This window comes from Rhinolophus ferrumequinum, chromosome 23, assembly GCF_004115265.2.
Source record: "Rhinolophus ferrumequinum isolate MPI-CBG mRhiFer1 chromosome 23, mRhiFer1_v1.p, whole genome shotgun sequence".
NCBI lineage: Eukaryota > Metazoa > Chordata > Mammalia > Chiroptera > Rhinolophidae > Rhinolophus > Rhinolophus ferrumequinum.
The window spans coordinates 29,071,631-29,085,460 of NC_046306.1; the positions used below are offsets into that span (position 1 = coordinate 29,071,631).

Genomic DNA, 13,830 nt, shown 5'->3' on the forward strand with positions numbered 1-13,830 from the left:
CATTTCTCTTGGGCAAATTTACCTAGGAGTGGAAGTTTTGAGTTCTATGGTAAGTAAATGTTTAACTTTATAAGAAACAGTTCTCCAAAGTGGCTTTACCATTTTGTACTTTCTCTGGCAATAGATGAGAGTTCCAGTTTCTCCACATCCTCACTGGTATTATCAGTTTTCTAAATTTTATCGATTCTGATGGGACTATCCCTTTCTTTTTAAAAAAGAAATGAGAAATGTTTGTTGAACGAGTTAAATCGAACATTCTTAGACCTATGTTCCTAAACGAGCAAGTTTCTATAGGAAAGACACCTCTGTCTTGTGTGTGCGCGCACACACACACACACACACAGACACACAGACACACAGACACACACACACACACACACACACACACACACACACACACACACACACACACACTCGATGGGGCCTTCTGTTTCCCTGGGAAATAAAACCGTTGCTTCTCCGAGGACAGGATTTCTATGTTAAAAGCACAACTGCATGCCCGGGCTTCAACACTAGCGCGCTGCAAACTCTCAGGCGCGGCGCTGTTTCCCCAAAGAGCTCTCACGCCAAGCCTCTCAATTGCTCTCTTCTCTACTAATAAATAATAATTGTCTTTTCAAAACGCTGGTTGTGGCCGGCGCTGGAGAGCTCCAGCTAGAGGGGAAAGCTGTGGGTGGCCTCTGTGATCCCTCCCTAAGGAGCCCTTTCCCACCCAGTTTGGATCTAAAGACACTCACAGGCTCCCGCTTAAGTTCCCCCAGAAAACCCCAGGGAACGTAGGGCTCCTGGACACCTCTGGCACCCCTGCAACCCGGGCACCGGGCATGCTCAGAGGGCGAAAGGGAGGTGCAGGCGTTGGCTGCAGTGGGGCCGAGGAGCCGGGAGGTGCCGCTGCGGTCCCACTTCCCGGCTCCTGACCCAGCGCGCAAAGTTGTGCTGGAAGCCACCGGGGGAAGGAGGGAACGAGCGCGCGCGGGTGGCGGGGAAGGGGGGGCGGGAGGAGGGAGGAGGGGAAGGAGCGGGCGGGGGGGTGCCGAGCGTGTGTCACTCTCTCTCTCCCTCTGTGTATAGAGGATGTGCTGAATGGTGCGCTTGGAGGCGGCGGCGGCTGAAGAACAGTATCCGGCGGCAGCTGGCAGCCTCAGCTGCCCGGCTCGGCTTCTCCTCGCCCTCCGAGGCTCCGCAGTCACCGCGGGCGCCCGACCCCGCGTCCCGCCCGGGGCATGGCCGGGCGCCTGGTCCCCGCGTGCTCCGCCTGCTGAGCCGCGCCTGAGGAGGTGCGGAGGCCAGGAGGCCGGCGGAGGCCGGCGGAGGAGTTGAGTCGAGCGCCTCGCGAGCAGAGAAAGGAGCCGGTACCCCGCGCCCCGCTCCGGGTCCCCTGCCGCGCTCGCCCGGGCTGCCCGGAGCCCCGATGAGCCCAGATGGCCGGGGCTCAGCCCGGAGTGCACGCTTTGCAACTCAAGCCCGTGTGTGTGTCCGACAGCCTCAAGAAGGGCACCAAATTTGTCAAGTGGGATGATGTAAGTATTGGGGGGCCAGATTCGGGAAGCTGGCGGGGACACTGGGCAGAGCAGTGGGGCGGGAGGCGTGGGGGTGGGGCGAGGGGCGCGTTATGCAATGGGCGCACCGCGAACCGGTAGGGGCGGCCTCCCCGGCACAGGTTGGCGACTTCCCGGGCGGTGGGCAGAGAGCAGGGTCTTTGCGCGTGCTCCTGTTCTCCGGGCTTAGGTCGATATCCCTACGGGGTCCGGCAAGCTCCCTTTGAGGGTCTTCCCTCTTTGGGGCCATTGGAGTAGGAAGGGCGGGCTTTGCCTTGTGGCGGGTCCTGAGAGTTTGGAAAGTGGTGTAGTGTGAAGTTGGGACCAGCTGGAAAGCGCTGGGGTGTGAACAAGACGCGCCCCTCTCCACCCGCAGAGGAACCCCTATTACCTCCTTGCCCTCTTTCAAGAAGGAATAGCTGCGAAGTCCGAAACTGTTTAGTGACTGCTAACCTTCCTTGAGCTTTTATGGGAGCCCACGCGGCAGAGGACACCGTGGTCCAGCCGACAGGTGGTCGTTGATACCAAACTTCAGCGTCTGGCTCCGCAGTGAGGTGCCCTGAGAAGGGCTGGGGAGGACACACCCGAGAAGGGCTAGAGAGTAAAAGGGGGGGCTCCAGGAGGGGTACAGGAGGCTCAGTGGGCCTGCTGGCAAATGGGGAGGGCTGGTTTTGAGAATTGAACTGGCTGGAGTCTTCAACTTGAAATACATCTGTCAGTACATCCTTCCTCCACCCCAGTTTACGCACATCTTTTGCCGGGTAGGGCAGAGCTTAGCCCAGCCTCTGATCTCCAGTGTTTCAAATGAGTCCTGAACCCCAGGAATTCAAGTGATCCACGAGTCCTCCCCCCGACAGTTGCCTTCAAACACTGAATTTAATCTTGCTGAAAACACAGGAATCTTCAGGTGGAGGACATTACCGTATCAATTTTGTGTTCTGAGTGCCATTCAAAAAGTTTGACAAGAACAACCCACTGGAATTAACCTGAGCTGCCAGAATCTCAGGAAATTCACGTACAAGTGACTAAGACATCTCCTTAAACGAGGAATTACAGGAGACTGAGGCGTACTTCTTGCTGAAAAGATTTTCCACCTAGTAAATTATAGCCTATTATCCTCCAGAGTATTTTTCTTTAATCTTCTTAAGTCATTTTTCAATGTCTGAAAACAATTTAAATATTCCAGGTAGTGAATCCAATTACTTAGCTGAGTGGGTCTGTGTGTATATTTTGTCCACTTGGAAGTGCAAATGGAACTTGGAGTATGAGCCACAGCTTCCTTGAAAGCTCAGGCCAATTATTAAACGCTGTACCCAAGGGCGTAAACATACATCCTTTTACTGCGGACTTTACGGTTTTCTCCTTCTGTTCCAATCTAATGACCGGATGTTTTTTGTAAATGGAATAGACAATAAGTTCAGACATAGATTAAACACTTTGCGTCAAGGGAAAACAAAAAAGGAAAATGCAGTTTAACAAATAAAACCATTCCGTCCATCTTGAGGTCCTTGGATAGAGAGCTACTGAGAGGATGGACTGACTGAGAAAGAAGGAAGGACAGAAGGAAAAGAGAGAGACTTTGCAGAGGACAAAAAGCGTATTCCAACATAAGCTCGGGATTTATTCACGGTGATAATTTTTAACTGTATTTTAAATAATTCTCCAGAATGTCTTGTTTGGAAGAAAATATCCTGTGTCACTTTGCAAAAGGAAGGTCTTCTGTGGAAACATATTTTGATATATGCAGGTAGATGATTTTCATTATTTGCTCTTGTCACATATTTCTTCCCCAGCTTCCAGTGCCAGGTCCTGAGCTAGATCCTCGGGTGGTGAGGAAAGTAGACTAAAGTACCTAGCATGTAAGTTCTGTACCTACTGTACCTGCTGGTACAGAACTTACTAGGTAGAGGAGACAGGAAATGATCAAGAACACTGTTGATACAGAAATTATGAGTGATACAATGTGAGTAATGGAGAGGCCGCTAGTGAAACACCACCTGAAGAAAGTGAGAAGTACTCCCTCTGAGCAGTAGACTCTCTGATCTTTTATAAGGAAGAACTCAGATTGCACTCTGGAGTCACAGTATCTGGAATATGACGAAACATCCTGCAAGTTTCTTGGCTCTCTTGGCCTCCGTAGTGATCCGTGGACTAAGAGGGACCCAGACTTTCTTAGGTTGCCTGCATCTTCCCCAGGTGTCACCCCTCTACTCTTCCTTCTAGAATCAATCCAGTTGAGGTGATCTGGCTAGTTATATTGCATCTCAGTGAGATTGTGTGTTGAAGATGAAAGATAACTAGATCTTGAGTCCAAAAGCCTGGGTTTAGCTGCTCGTTCTGTTGTGGGTCAGCTGTGTGACTTTAGGTTAATCAGTTAAACTCTCAATCTTTGCTGCCTCTTGTGCAAGACTGAGAATGCCAAATTTTCTACCTATTTTATCTAATAGTCCGGAGTAGCCAATAGGATAAAGCAGCCCTTCTCACACTTAAGTCCACATCAGAAACATCTGGAGGGCTTGGTAACAAATTGCTGGGTTTCCCCCTCAGTTTTTGATTCAGAAGGTCTTCGGTGGTGCCTGAGAATCTGCTTTTTTCATAAGATCGTGAATGAGGCTAAAGCCGCTGTTCTGAGGAACCGCACTTTGAAACCACTGAGGTAAGGTTTGTGAAAGGACATGAAAAGTGTGATAGATAGCACAATCCGATGGGCCTCTGTAAGTTTTCGCTGGTGTGGGAATTTCATTTTGTCTCTCCATTTGCGTTTTGAGAAATTCATCCAGTTGGTACCTAAGAGAGAGAAAGACCTCATGACATAATCCTGGACAATCCTGTCTCTGATGCTCTGGCTGGCTGAACCCACATTCACACGTTTCTTTTCAACTTCTCATATGCCATAAAAAATTTTCAGCATTTGCACCTGCTTGTAGTGGGATTGTCAGAAAGGGAAAGGAAAGAGAGAAGACTCCTGAGAGGCCATCTAGTCTGACTTCCTATCTTTGAGCAGAGGAGGCCTTTTGACCCTGACTTTGGAAAATACCTGCTGCCCTCTGCCCTAAGAGTACAGCTGCATCTGCTGGTCTGCAGGAAAAGTAAATGCTGGAAATAATTTAAAAAATCTCTCAAATATCAGATCTGGCTTAAAAATTATAGAACATTGCTCTATGGTCTTTAAAAGACAGCCTGGGCAAACTCATAAAACAGATTCTTAATTGCCCATTAGAAAGCATAGTGGTACATTTGAAAATGAGTTTCGGGTTAATTAGAATTGTGAAGAGATTATCTCTTGTTGCTTGAGTGGCTAAAGCACTATAATTGTCCTGACCATCATATGGAACGGAAGGTGTCACCCAGAGGTTCCAGTGCCCTGCATAATCTGTTGGCTACCTGCCAAAGTCATGGTGAGGTTGTGGATGCTCTAAGGATGGTAGTCAAAATCTTTGAGCTAGGCACCACTCATCACAACAGACAGCAGGTGGATAACGAAGCTGGAGTGGGGTCTTGGAGACACCAGAGCCAGACATTAATCTTCGAGAGGTCCAGGGGGTCTGCCATGATCTGTAGGGGCGTATAGAAATATTTCAATGTTTGAACAACTATTAATGCTACTTGTTTCACCAGTGATATCAAGGATGCCACTTTATCCTACTTCTTTCACCAGTGATATCAAGGATGCCACTTTATCCTTGCTTTTGTTTTGCATTTGTGTATTATCAGGCTCTGGTGGTAAGAGGTGGGTATAAAAGACTTAAGCCATTATGGGAGAGTCCTGGTGAGATGGACGGTGGAAGGGGTTACTTTCTCCATCTCAGTTAGGGAGCTTGAGAGATTTTGAGTCTGGCCCTTCTTGTTTTTGGTGTTTGGCCTTGCTTTGTTTTCCACAGGGTGGGAAGGGACAGAGGAAGGACAAAAACCATACAGTAGGGCTCCCAACCCCTGATTTTCCCTGTTTAACATCTGAGGACCCAGAGATTGCAGTGCAACTTTGTTCCACCACCTCTGGGGCATGGGAGGCTTCTCATCTGTTTGTTTTTTCTTTTTCTCCCCTCTCGCCCTCCAAATTCAGATCTTATTAGGGCAAGTTACTTCATGCATCTCAGCCTCAGTTTCCTCATCTGTAACGTGAGGATTTTAATACTTCTTGCAGCACAGAAGAGCTGTTAAGGTTAAATGAGTGAAGGAATATGCATTACTTTGTATAATGTCTGACACACAGGAAACCTTCAATAGAACACGCTTTTAAAACTGATTTTCTTGGGGGTGGCCGGTTAGTACAGTTGGTTAGAGCATGGTGCTGATAACACCAAGGTTGCCGGTTTGATCCCCGGCCACTGTGAGCTGCGCTCTCCTTGAAAACCAAAACAAAACAGCAACAACAAAAAGTTATTCTCTCCCCAATAATTAGAGGGCCATGAATTTTATCAAAGTAGTCAGTGTTAGATGACTCTTTTATTCTACGAGTGAGAAGATCCAGCTCTTCCTTCCATTCCCTTTAAAGTGCACTTTGATTTTCATATTTTATCATTTGAAAGAAAAAAATTCAGTTTTTATTTTTTTTATTCAGTTGTTGCAGAAAAAAATCAATCTACATAAAAAGCAAATCAGTTTAAAAATCCTCCAAAAGTTTTACTTCCACTTAAATTCCTTAAATTATATATATATAATATATGTAAACATAGTTGTATTTATACATACATATATAAATATATGTATGCAGTAAGTGCACAGATATGATTCTGGGAAGGAGGAAACAGTTAAAGGAAACTCTTGGAATTTAACAAGACTGTGTGTGTGTGTGTGTGTGTGTGTGTGTGTGTGTGTGTGTGTATGTAGAGAGAGAGAGAGAGAGAAAGAATAATTGTACATCATACATCCTGTTTTATAAGCATAGTCTAATATTCAAAATTCATAATTGCTAGACTGGCTCCGTTTGAGAAGAAGGCTGAGGGAGCTCAGGTTTGGATTTGCTTTACTGTCCTATAGATTTAAAACAAGAAACTCCCCCTCCTTCTCCACCACACCCCCCTCCCCACAAAATGCCCCACAGCTAAAACAGGTAATAACAACAATAATAATAATAATAATGGTGATAATAATAATAATAACATGCTAGATATTGCACATTTCCCAGCTTCCGACACTAAGCTTAGTTAGAACTTTTGTACTGCGTAGAAGCTGCAGTTACAGATTCCAAAATTCTGACAAGAGAATGATGACAAGATGGTACTGACGCGATCAATGAGGGGGCAGAGGTGGGCATTCAGCCGCATTCGCTTTGTAAAGGTTATGGGAACTCGGGAAGAAACCGCTCTGGTTGGTAGGTTGCGGATCCAGATGGGGCCCTCACAGAGTGAGAGGGGGATTTTAGCCTGGAAGCCTGGCAGGTACCTTCTCAAATGCCACTTACAGATGCCCAGATATGTCCTTTTTTTCATTTCCAAAGTGCTTTTGTGAATTTCTCATTGACAGTAATTACTGTTACCTAAATGTGAGAATATTACTTTTCCAAAGTGAGTCAATAAAGGTCTTTGAAGTTTTTTTATCAGTGTAACATGTGTACAGTTAAACACACAAATCTTGTGTCCAGCTGAGTCAGTTTCCACAGTTCCTTCAAGGGCAGCAGCACCAGATCAAGAAACAGCATTGTCAGCTCCTCAATTCCCAGAGTGCTCCCTTCCAGTCCCTACACCCACCCTCCGAGGGTAACTCCACAGATGAGTTATGCCTGTTTTGATCTAATAAGACTATGTTTTAAATTGTCAATGAAAGCAAAACGAAACAAGCCCTCTTTTACCTAAAGCGTTTTTATTATGGCTGAACTCTCTTGAACAATAGCAACAAAAGTGACTTATCTTCTATTGAGATGATACTTAATTGGGTCCTGATGTGTCCTAAGGTGAAGTCTGAGAAGTGAAGCAGGTGTAATACCCCAGAAAAGGAGAGTTAAGCTAGGATCTAATAATTTAGCAAGGAAATGCAATGCCCACAGGCTGTTATTGGCATAGCAAAGTAGACTAGTGGAGTTTTGTTTTTGCAGTATGTTTTTCTCTCATTGGGTTTCTTTCTTATCTAGCCTGACTTTGATATTCCCACCTATGGTGCATTAGGATAATTTGCTCTGGCTATTAGCATATCTCAAATACTTCCCTTGAAAGTTTAGTCTATCGATAAATAGCTTCAAATTATGTTTACCTGCAGTGACATTTAAATGGGACAGGAACATTTTGCTTTTTATGTTGAACTGATAACCTGGAGTTAAATGTTTCTTTATCAGGATTGTTTCATGTTATCATGAACAAGGAAGGAGCGCCAGCGTAAAATGGAATGTGATTGATTGTGAATTGTTGACTAACGCTGTGGGTCTCTCCTAAACAACAAATCCTTGGTAACTGAAAACGTTAGTTTCCCTATTGTCCAAGCTAATATTTGGCTCATGCAGCCTTTTCAGGTCGTGTCATAAATTCCATCTGCTCAGACAGATTTCATAATGCTCCCTTTCCCCATCTATGCCATGTTGGATTCCCCAAAAAGAGCCATGTGTTCCTATGTATCAGTACGGGGAAGGAACGTAGATGAGACATATTTCTGAGATCAATTAGAAATGAGACCCTAAGAACGCCATCAATTTCTGTAAAACAGTAACTGAAATAGCATAAAAAGAAGGTCAGACTCTTTAAGAGGCTTTGGGATTCCTCTGACTCTTTAAGGTCTGATATTTGATGATTTAATTATCTTCTTCACATGCTAATTTCAATGTTTGGAATTTTTAAAAACATTTGTGTTCTGAAAATATGTTTAGGTATGTATTTGAATTGATATCGACTAAATCTGTACATTTATTAAGAAACTAAGTTATTGTAAATGAGGAAACATAAAATGAGAAAAAATATTAGTATTAAAACAGAATTAAAAGCATCGTACATCTATTTTACACTGCAAAGGTTCTTTTAGTTCACAATATTTGCTTAATATTGTTTCTTTTTATTGCATTGAAGTTTTATGAGCAAGTTCAGTGAAAATGCATTAGTTAGCAAAGAAAATACTTTTACCTAAATGAGTCATGGTGGATATCAATATATAATATTGATATTTAGGAGATTAAGAGATTATTTTTCTGTTAAAATCAAATTTTCTTAGGAACTTGTTTATGGATTAGGTAAATGGAATTTAATTTGATTCATTTTATAGAAGAGGCCATCTGAGCTCCAAAAGGAGACGGAAGACCACAGAACAAGTCCGCAAGTGGTCTAGTAGATTAAAAAAAAAAATGAAGGGTGAACCAGGATGCTTTCTCAAGTGTGCTGCCTTGGATATGGTTGAGTCTCACTTAGCATCCATTTTTACATTCTCTTAGTAGGGCTTTTTATAACACAGAGTCTGGAAATCCAAAGCTACATTTTTAGACAGACTCCCTTGAGATGTCTAACATTCTGGCTGCAAATTAAGTTCCACCCGTGTGAGATACACCCATATGAGATTTGGAGGGCAGAATGTGAAAGAGGCTACCTTTCTGCATTCTTTGGGTTATTTCTACAGATATGTGAGATGTCGAAGAAAGACATCTTCTGGAATCAGAAGATGTCACCTTCTGGAATCATCCATGGACGTAAAGATCCAATGGCAATAGTGGCTGCTCCTTGTTGTTAGATTACTCTTTCTTTGTCTTCAAATAAGCTGGCATGTTTTTGACTCCAGGGGCTCCGTCTTGATTTCTCACCGTGTACACTGTAGTCTACAAATGTTCTACATCAGTCAGTCATTGATGTTTCTAAAACATGCACATAGAAAGATATTGGGGAATGGCGTTAAAACACATGTCACTTTTTATTTTTCATTGCCTAATAAGTGACAGACATTCTTGTATCTGGCAAGACTCATTCCATGTGCTTCTCCACCGTTTTCTCTTCCCAGCATCCTTGCAAATGTCATTTGTTGCATTCCCATTAAGACTGGCTTCCTATGGGAATATTTGATCTTGGAAGTTTAAGGATATGTAGGCATCAAGGAAGTGTGGAGGATGTCACCTGCCCCCATGCAAGACCCAGAATGGCTTGAAATTCACAGCAGTGTCAATCGAGAGACTAGGTTTGGATCCTGTGCAGGAAGTTGCATACAGGGAGGTGGACATGCCTTGTCCATATTACAACTGGACCAGAGCTCCTTTAGCTTTAATATTTTTTTTTATCTTCTTTCCCTAAGAGAGAGCATAGGCCCGGCACTCAGTAGGTGCTCAGGGAATGTTTGTGGAATGAAGAAAGGGTCTGGCATGTGCCTGGCTCACAGTAGGTTCACAATGGGGAGGGTACGGTATTAAAGCAGAGCTAGAGGGCAGTCGTGCTCCTAGGAGCCCTTCAAACACACAGCACATGGAGTTGCCTAGAAAACCCTGCTCTTCATCCTTCCATTCCATCTGGCATCTCCCACAGTTCGAGGGACTCTGTGGCCTTCTTAACTAGGGTTTCTCCATGTGAGATCAAGAAGCAAAATGTTTATTGTCAATACAGAGCTGACTGCTGTCACAGCACTGATTTCCTGTAAGGTCTAAATATGGCTTGAGGTTGAGTGTGTACTCACTCAATAACGATTCAATATTTGTTGAAAATTATAATGCTTAATGTATTTGCATTTCATATCCTGAATGTTACCAGTGGCTTCTGTTTTCTGATAAAGATGTTCACACATTTACCCAGATATTGCAATGACAATTTCCCTTAAGGAACTTCAGAGGTGTTGGGGGTGACAGAACAAGTGATTGGTGGTTGTGAAAACACTCTCTTCACCACAGTAACGACTCACAAAGAGAAAAATTAATATATGAGCTTTATTGCCAAAATGCAAAAAATGCCAAATAAAAGACATAGAGTTTTAAAATACTATTTCTAATAAAGCTCCCACTTACTTTATTCCCTCTGTACCGAGGAAATGGGAGTCACTGGGGCAATTATGGACTTCCTCTCTATTTCACTTCCAGTTAGTGTACTGGGTCACCTACATTCTACCACCTTCCCTCCTGTCCCCGGGAAAGCAACCCAGCTATGTTATGGATGGAGCCCATGCTTCCTGGTTTCTCTGGATGCTGGCTTCATTATTATTCCCCCTTTGAAAGTATCTGTGAAAGTTTTGCCTCTGTTGAAGCTCTCCTAAGAGCATATCAATATACTTTTTAGTTTAAAAAATTCCAACACAGAGTGCAGCACAATGTCCTCTAACCTTCCTTCTTCCTGTAGTTACTGTCCTCTCCCTGATCACCTTCCTTTCACAATGAACGTGTAATTTCTACTCATCGTCTGTCTCCTTTTCCTCACATCCCACCCACTCCTGCTCTGCCCTCCAAAGCCTTATTCTGCCTTTACTACTGTTTTAAAGTTCTGTTGCCATGCCTACTGGCAACCTGCTAGGTGACAACTCCAGCTGATACTTTTCAGACTCTACCTTGCTTCTTGTCCTGCAGGAGCCTTCCTTCTAGCTATTTAGTATTCATACTTTAAATATGCATTGATACCTCTCATGAGCTGAACATTTTGCTAGTGGTGTGAGTTTATGATGAAAAATGATTTGGTTCTTGCCCTCATGGTGTTTTTATTCTACTGGAGGAGATAGATGCTAAACAAATAGAGGTATATTTTTTTCATTATAACTGTGATAAGAGATACAGAAAAAAGTACAAAAGGATAAGTGAGTATACCAAGTGTGGACAGTCTCCCTAGAGAAATTCTATTTATGAAAAGACCTGAGTTATAAGTAGGACTTGGGCAAGGGGAGTGTGTCAGGCCCAGGGAACGTTGTATGTGGGCATTGCAAGCAAGGAATGAGCATTTGGGACTTTGAAGGACAGAGCAGAGTAAGAAGTGGGGAGATTCATGGCTCAGGTAATGCTGGCGGGATGGCCATAGCCTGCGGGCGTATGCTTAGGCCACTACAGGATCTTTTCCTAAAGTCAGTGGGAAGACATTTAAGCTGTGTTCCTCAATCTTGACATTTGGGGTCTGATCATTCTTTGTTGTAGGGGGTCTGGCCTGTGCCCTGTAAGATGTTTAATTTAACAGCATATCTGGTCTCTCTACCCACTAGATGCCAGTAGCAACACCCCAGTGTGAAAAACCGAATTGTCTCTGGACGTTGCCAAAATTTCCCAGGGGTGAAAAATTGTCCCTGGTTCAGAACCACTGATTAAAATTTAAACCACTGGTATTATGTTACTGCACGTGTGTGAGTGCATGTACACACATACACACACACACACACACAACACACCCAGACACACCCAGACACACACACAGCCAGTAAGTACGTGAAAAGATGTTCAACATCATTAGTCATTAGTCATCAGGGAAATGCAAATTAAAACCACAGTGAGATGCCACTTTACACCCCACCAGAACTTTATCTTTCTGAAATGATTGGTTTATTCATTTGATGCCCCCACTGAGTTGTGAGCACCTGGGATGGTTGGGGATCTGAGTTTTTGTTTGAAAGACTAGTGAATATCTTAATACAGGTACATGAATCCCTATAGTGTCTGAAGTAACCTGCATAGTATTTGAAGAAATAAGCTTGCAACTTTTCCCTACATTGTTTTAAAGGGATTTTTATACTTGGCCGTAGTAAAAGGCAAATATTTTAATGAATCCTTCTGTACTGTTTTTGCATCCTCTATTCTGGACCTTCTTATCTTCTCAGCTTTCCTTTATCTGGACGGATTTCAGACTGGACACACCCCTGCAAGAAAATTCTCTTCAATGCTGATGATGCACATAGAAGTTTTACTTTACTGATCCCAATCTAACACGCTGGTATCATGATTTCCTTTATAGTGTGTGTGTGTTTTTTTTTTTTTCATAATCAGGGCTGCATCACTGACATGTGATAAGGCATCACATCTGATGTTCTGTGACCCTTAGAATTCTTTTCCCCTGGCATAGCTGCTTGCCTCCAATGTATATATTTGTCGTATTTGGCTCTACTGCTTCCCCGTGGAATATTGCGTGTTATTTTTCCTTGCTGACTCTCATATTGATTAGTTTAGAAGTGTATGTCTTGATTCATGTGTGCTCTCTTGTACTAGCATAAGAACACAATCCCTGTAGCGTCAAGATTGCAGTCAACCTTGGCCAATAGACTCTCTGCCAGTGATGCTAAGGAACGAGCTGTGGGTTTGTAGACGGGTCTTTGACATTAATCTTAATGTTTAGGGTTATGATTTTAGAAGGGCTGCCATACTAAAACACCACAGATGGAATATCTTAAAGAACAGAAATTTCTTTTCTCACAGTTTTGGAGGCTAGAAGCCTGAGATCAAGGTATTGGCAGAGTTAGTTCCTTCTGAGGGCCTCAGGAAAGACTCTGTTCGAGGTGGCTCTCCTTGGCTTCTAGATGGCCGTCTTCTCTCTGTGCCGTCACATCATCTTCCCTCTGTCTGTGTCTGTGTCCAAATTTCCGCATAAGAAAAGCAGTCATATTGGATTAGGGTCCACCCTTATGACCTTTTGACTTAGTCACCTCTGTAAAGACTGTCTCCAAGTAAGGTCACATTTTGAGGTACCGGGGTTAGGACTTCAACATATAAATTTGGGGTGGTGTTTGGGGGGGGGCGCACAATTCAGCCCTTAACATACCTCAGCCTGGTTAAGTGTAGCTCAGAGTGTGGCAACATGTGGGATCTATTTAGATAGTTGAATAATTGACACTTAGAGAAGCAACTAGATTTATTTCACACGACGTTGATGTTAAAAGTAGATAGAGACTGCGTGTATGGAAAACCCCAAGACTTTCTAACTGCAATCATCTCACCAAATTTGCTTTGTGAAAAAGACGTCCCTATTAACATGAAATCTTATTTCCCCTTAAAAAGGTTTAGAGCTGCACTGCCCAGTAGACTTATAACGTGAGCCACATAGTAAATGTAAACTTTTCTAGTAACCGTATTACAACAAGTGAAAAGAAACAGGGAATTAATTTTAACAATATAGGTGATCTAATCCAATATATTGATTTCAAAGTGTAATCAATATCAAGGATTATTAATGAGCTGTTTTAAATTCTTGTTTTCATTCTCGGTTAAAATCTTACAGCATATCTCAGTCAAACTAGCCATGTTTCGAGCGCTCAGAGCCACATGTGGCCAGTGCGCTCATGTCGGACGGTGCAGGTCCCGAGCACGCGTTCTCAGATGGGGTCACCTCTCCTCCAAAGACATGGAAAATGGTTCCTGAGGAATAAAAAAATCTTCCTCTTTATTTGTCTTTTCTATAAAGCACAGATATACATAGGGCATATATACAGATATTCAGAATAT

The 13,830-nt window shown here is 43.5% G+C and overlaps 1 protein-coding gene across 2 annotated transcripts in view; it reads left to right on the top strand.

Moving 5' to 3' along the window:
- Positions 1-1,290: 1,290 nt before the first annotated feature.
- PLCB1 (phospholipase C beta 1) overlaps positions 1,291-13,830 on the top strand; it is a 663,189-nt gene continuing 650,649 nt past the window's right edge. For both annotated transcript variants that reach the window (XM_033094700.1, XM_033094701.1), the window contains exon 1: positions 1,291-1,520. In XM_033094700.1, coding sequence (XP_032950591.1) covers positions 1,422-1,520 — 99 coding nt within the window. In that variant the 5' untranslated portion in view covers positions 1,291-1,421. The remainder of the gene's footprint in view (positions 1,521-13,830) is intronic.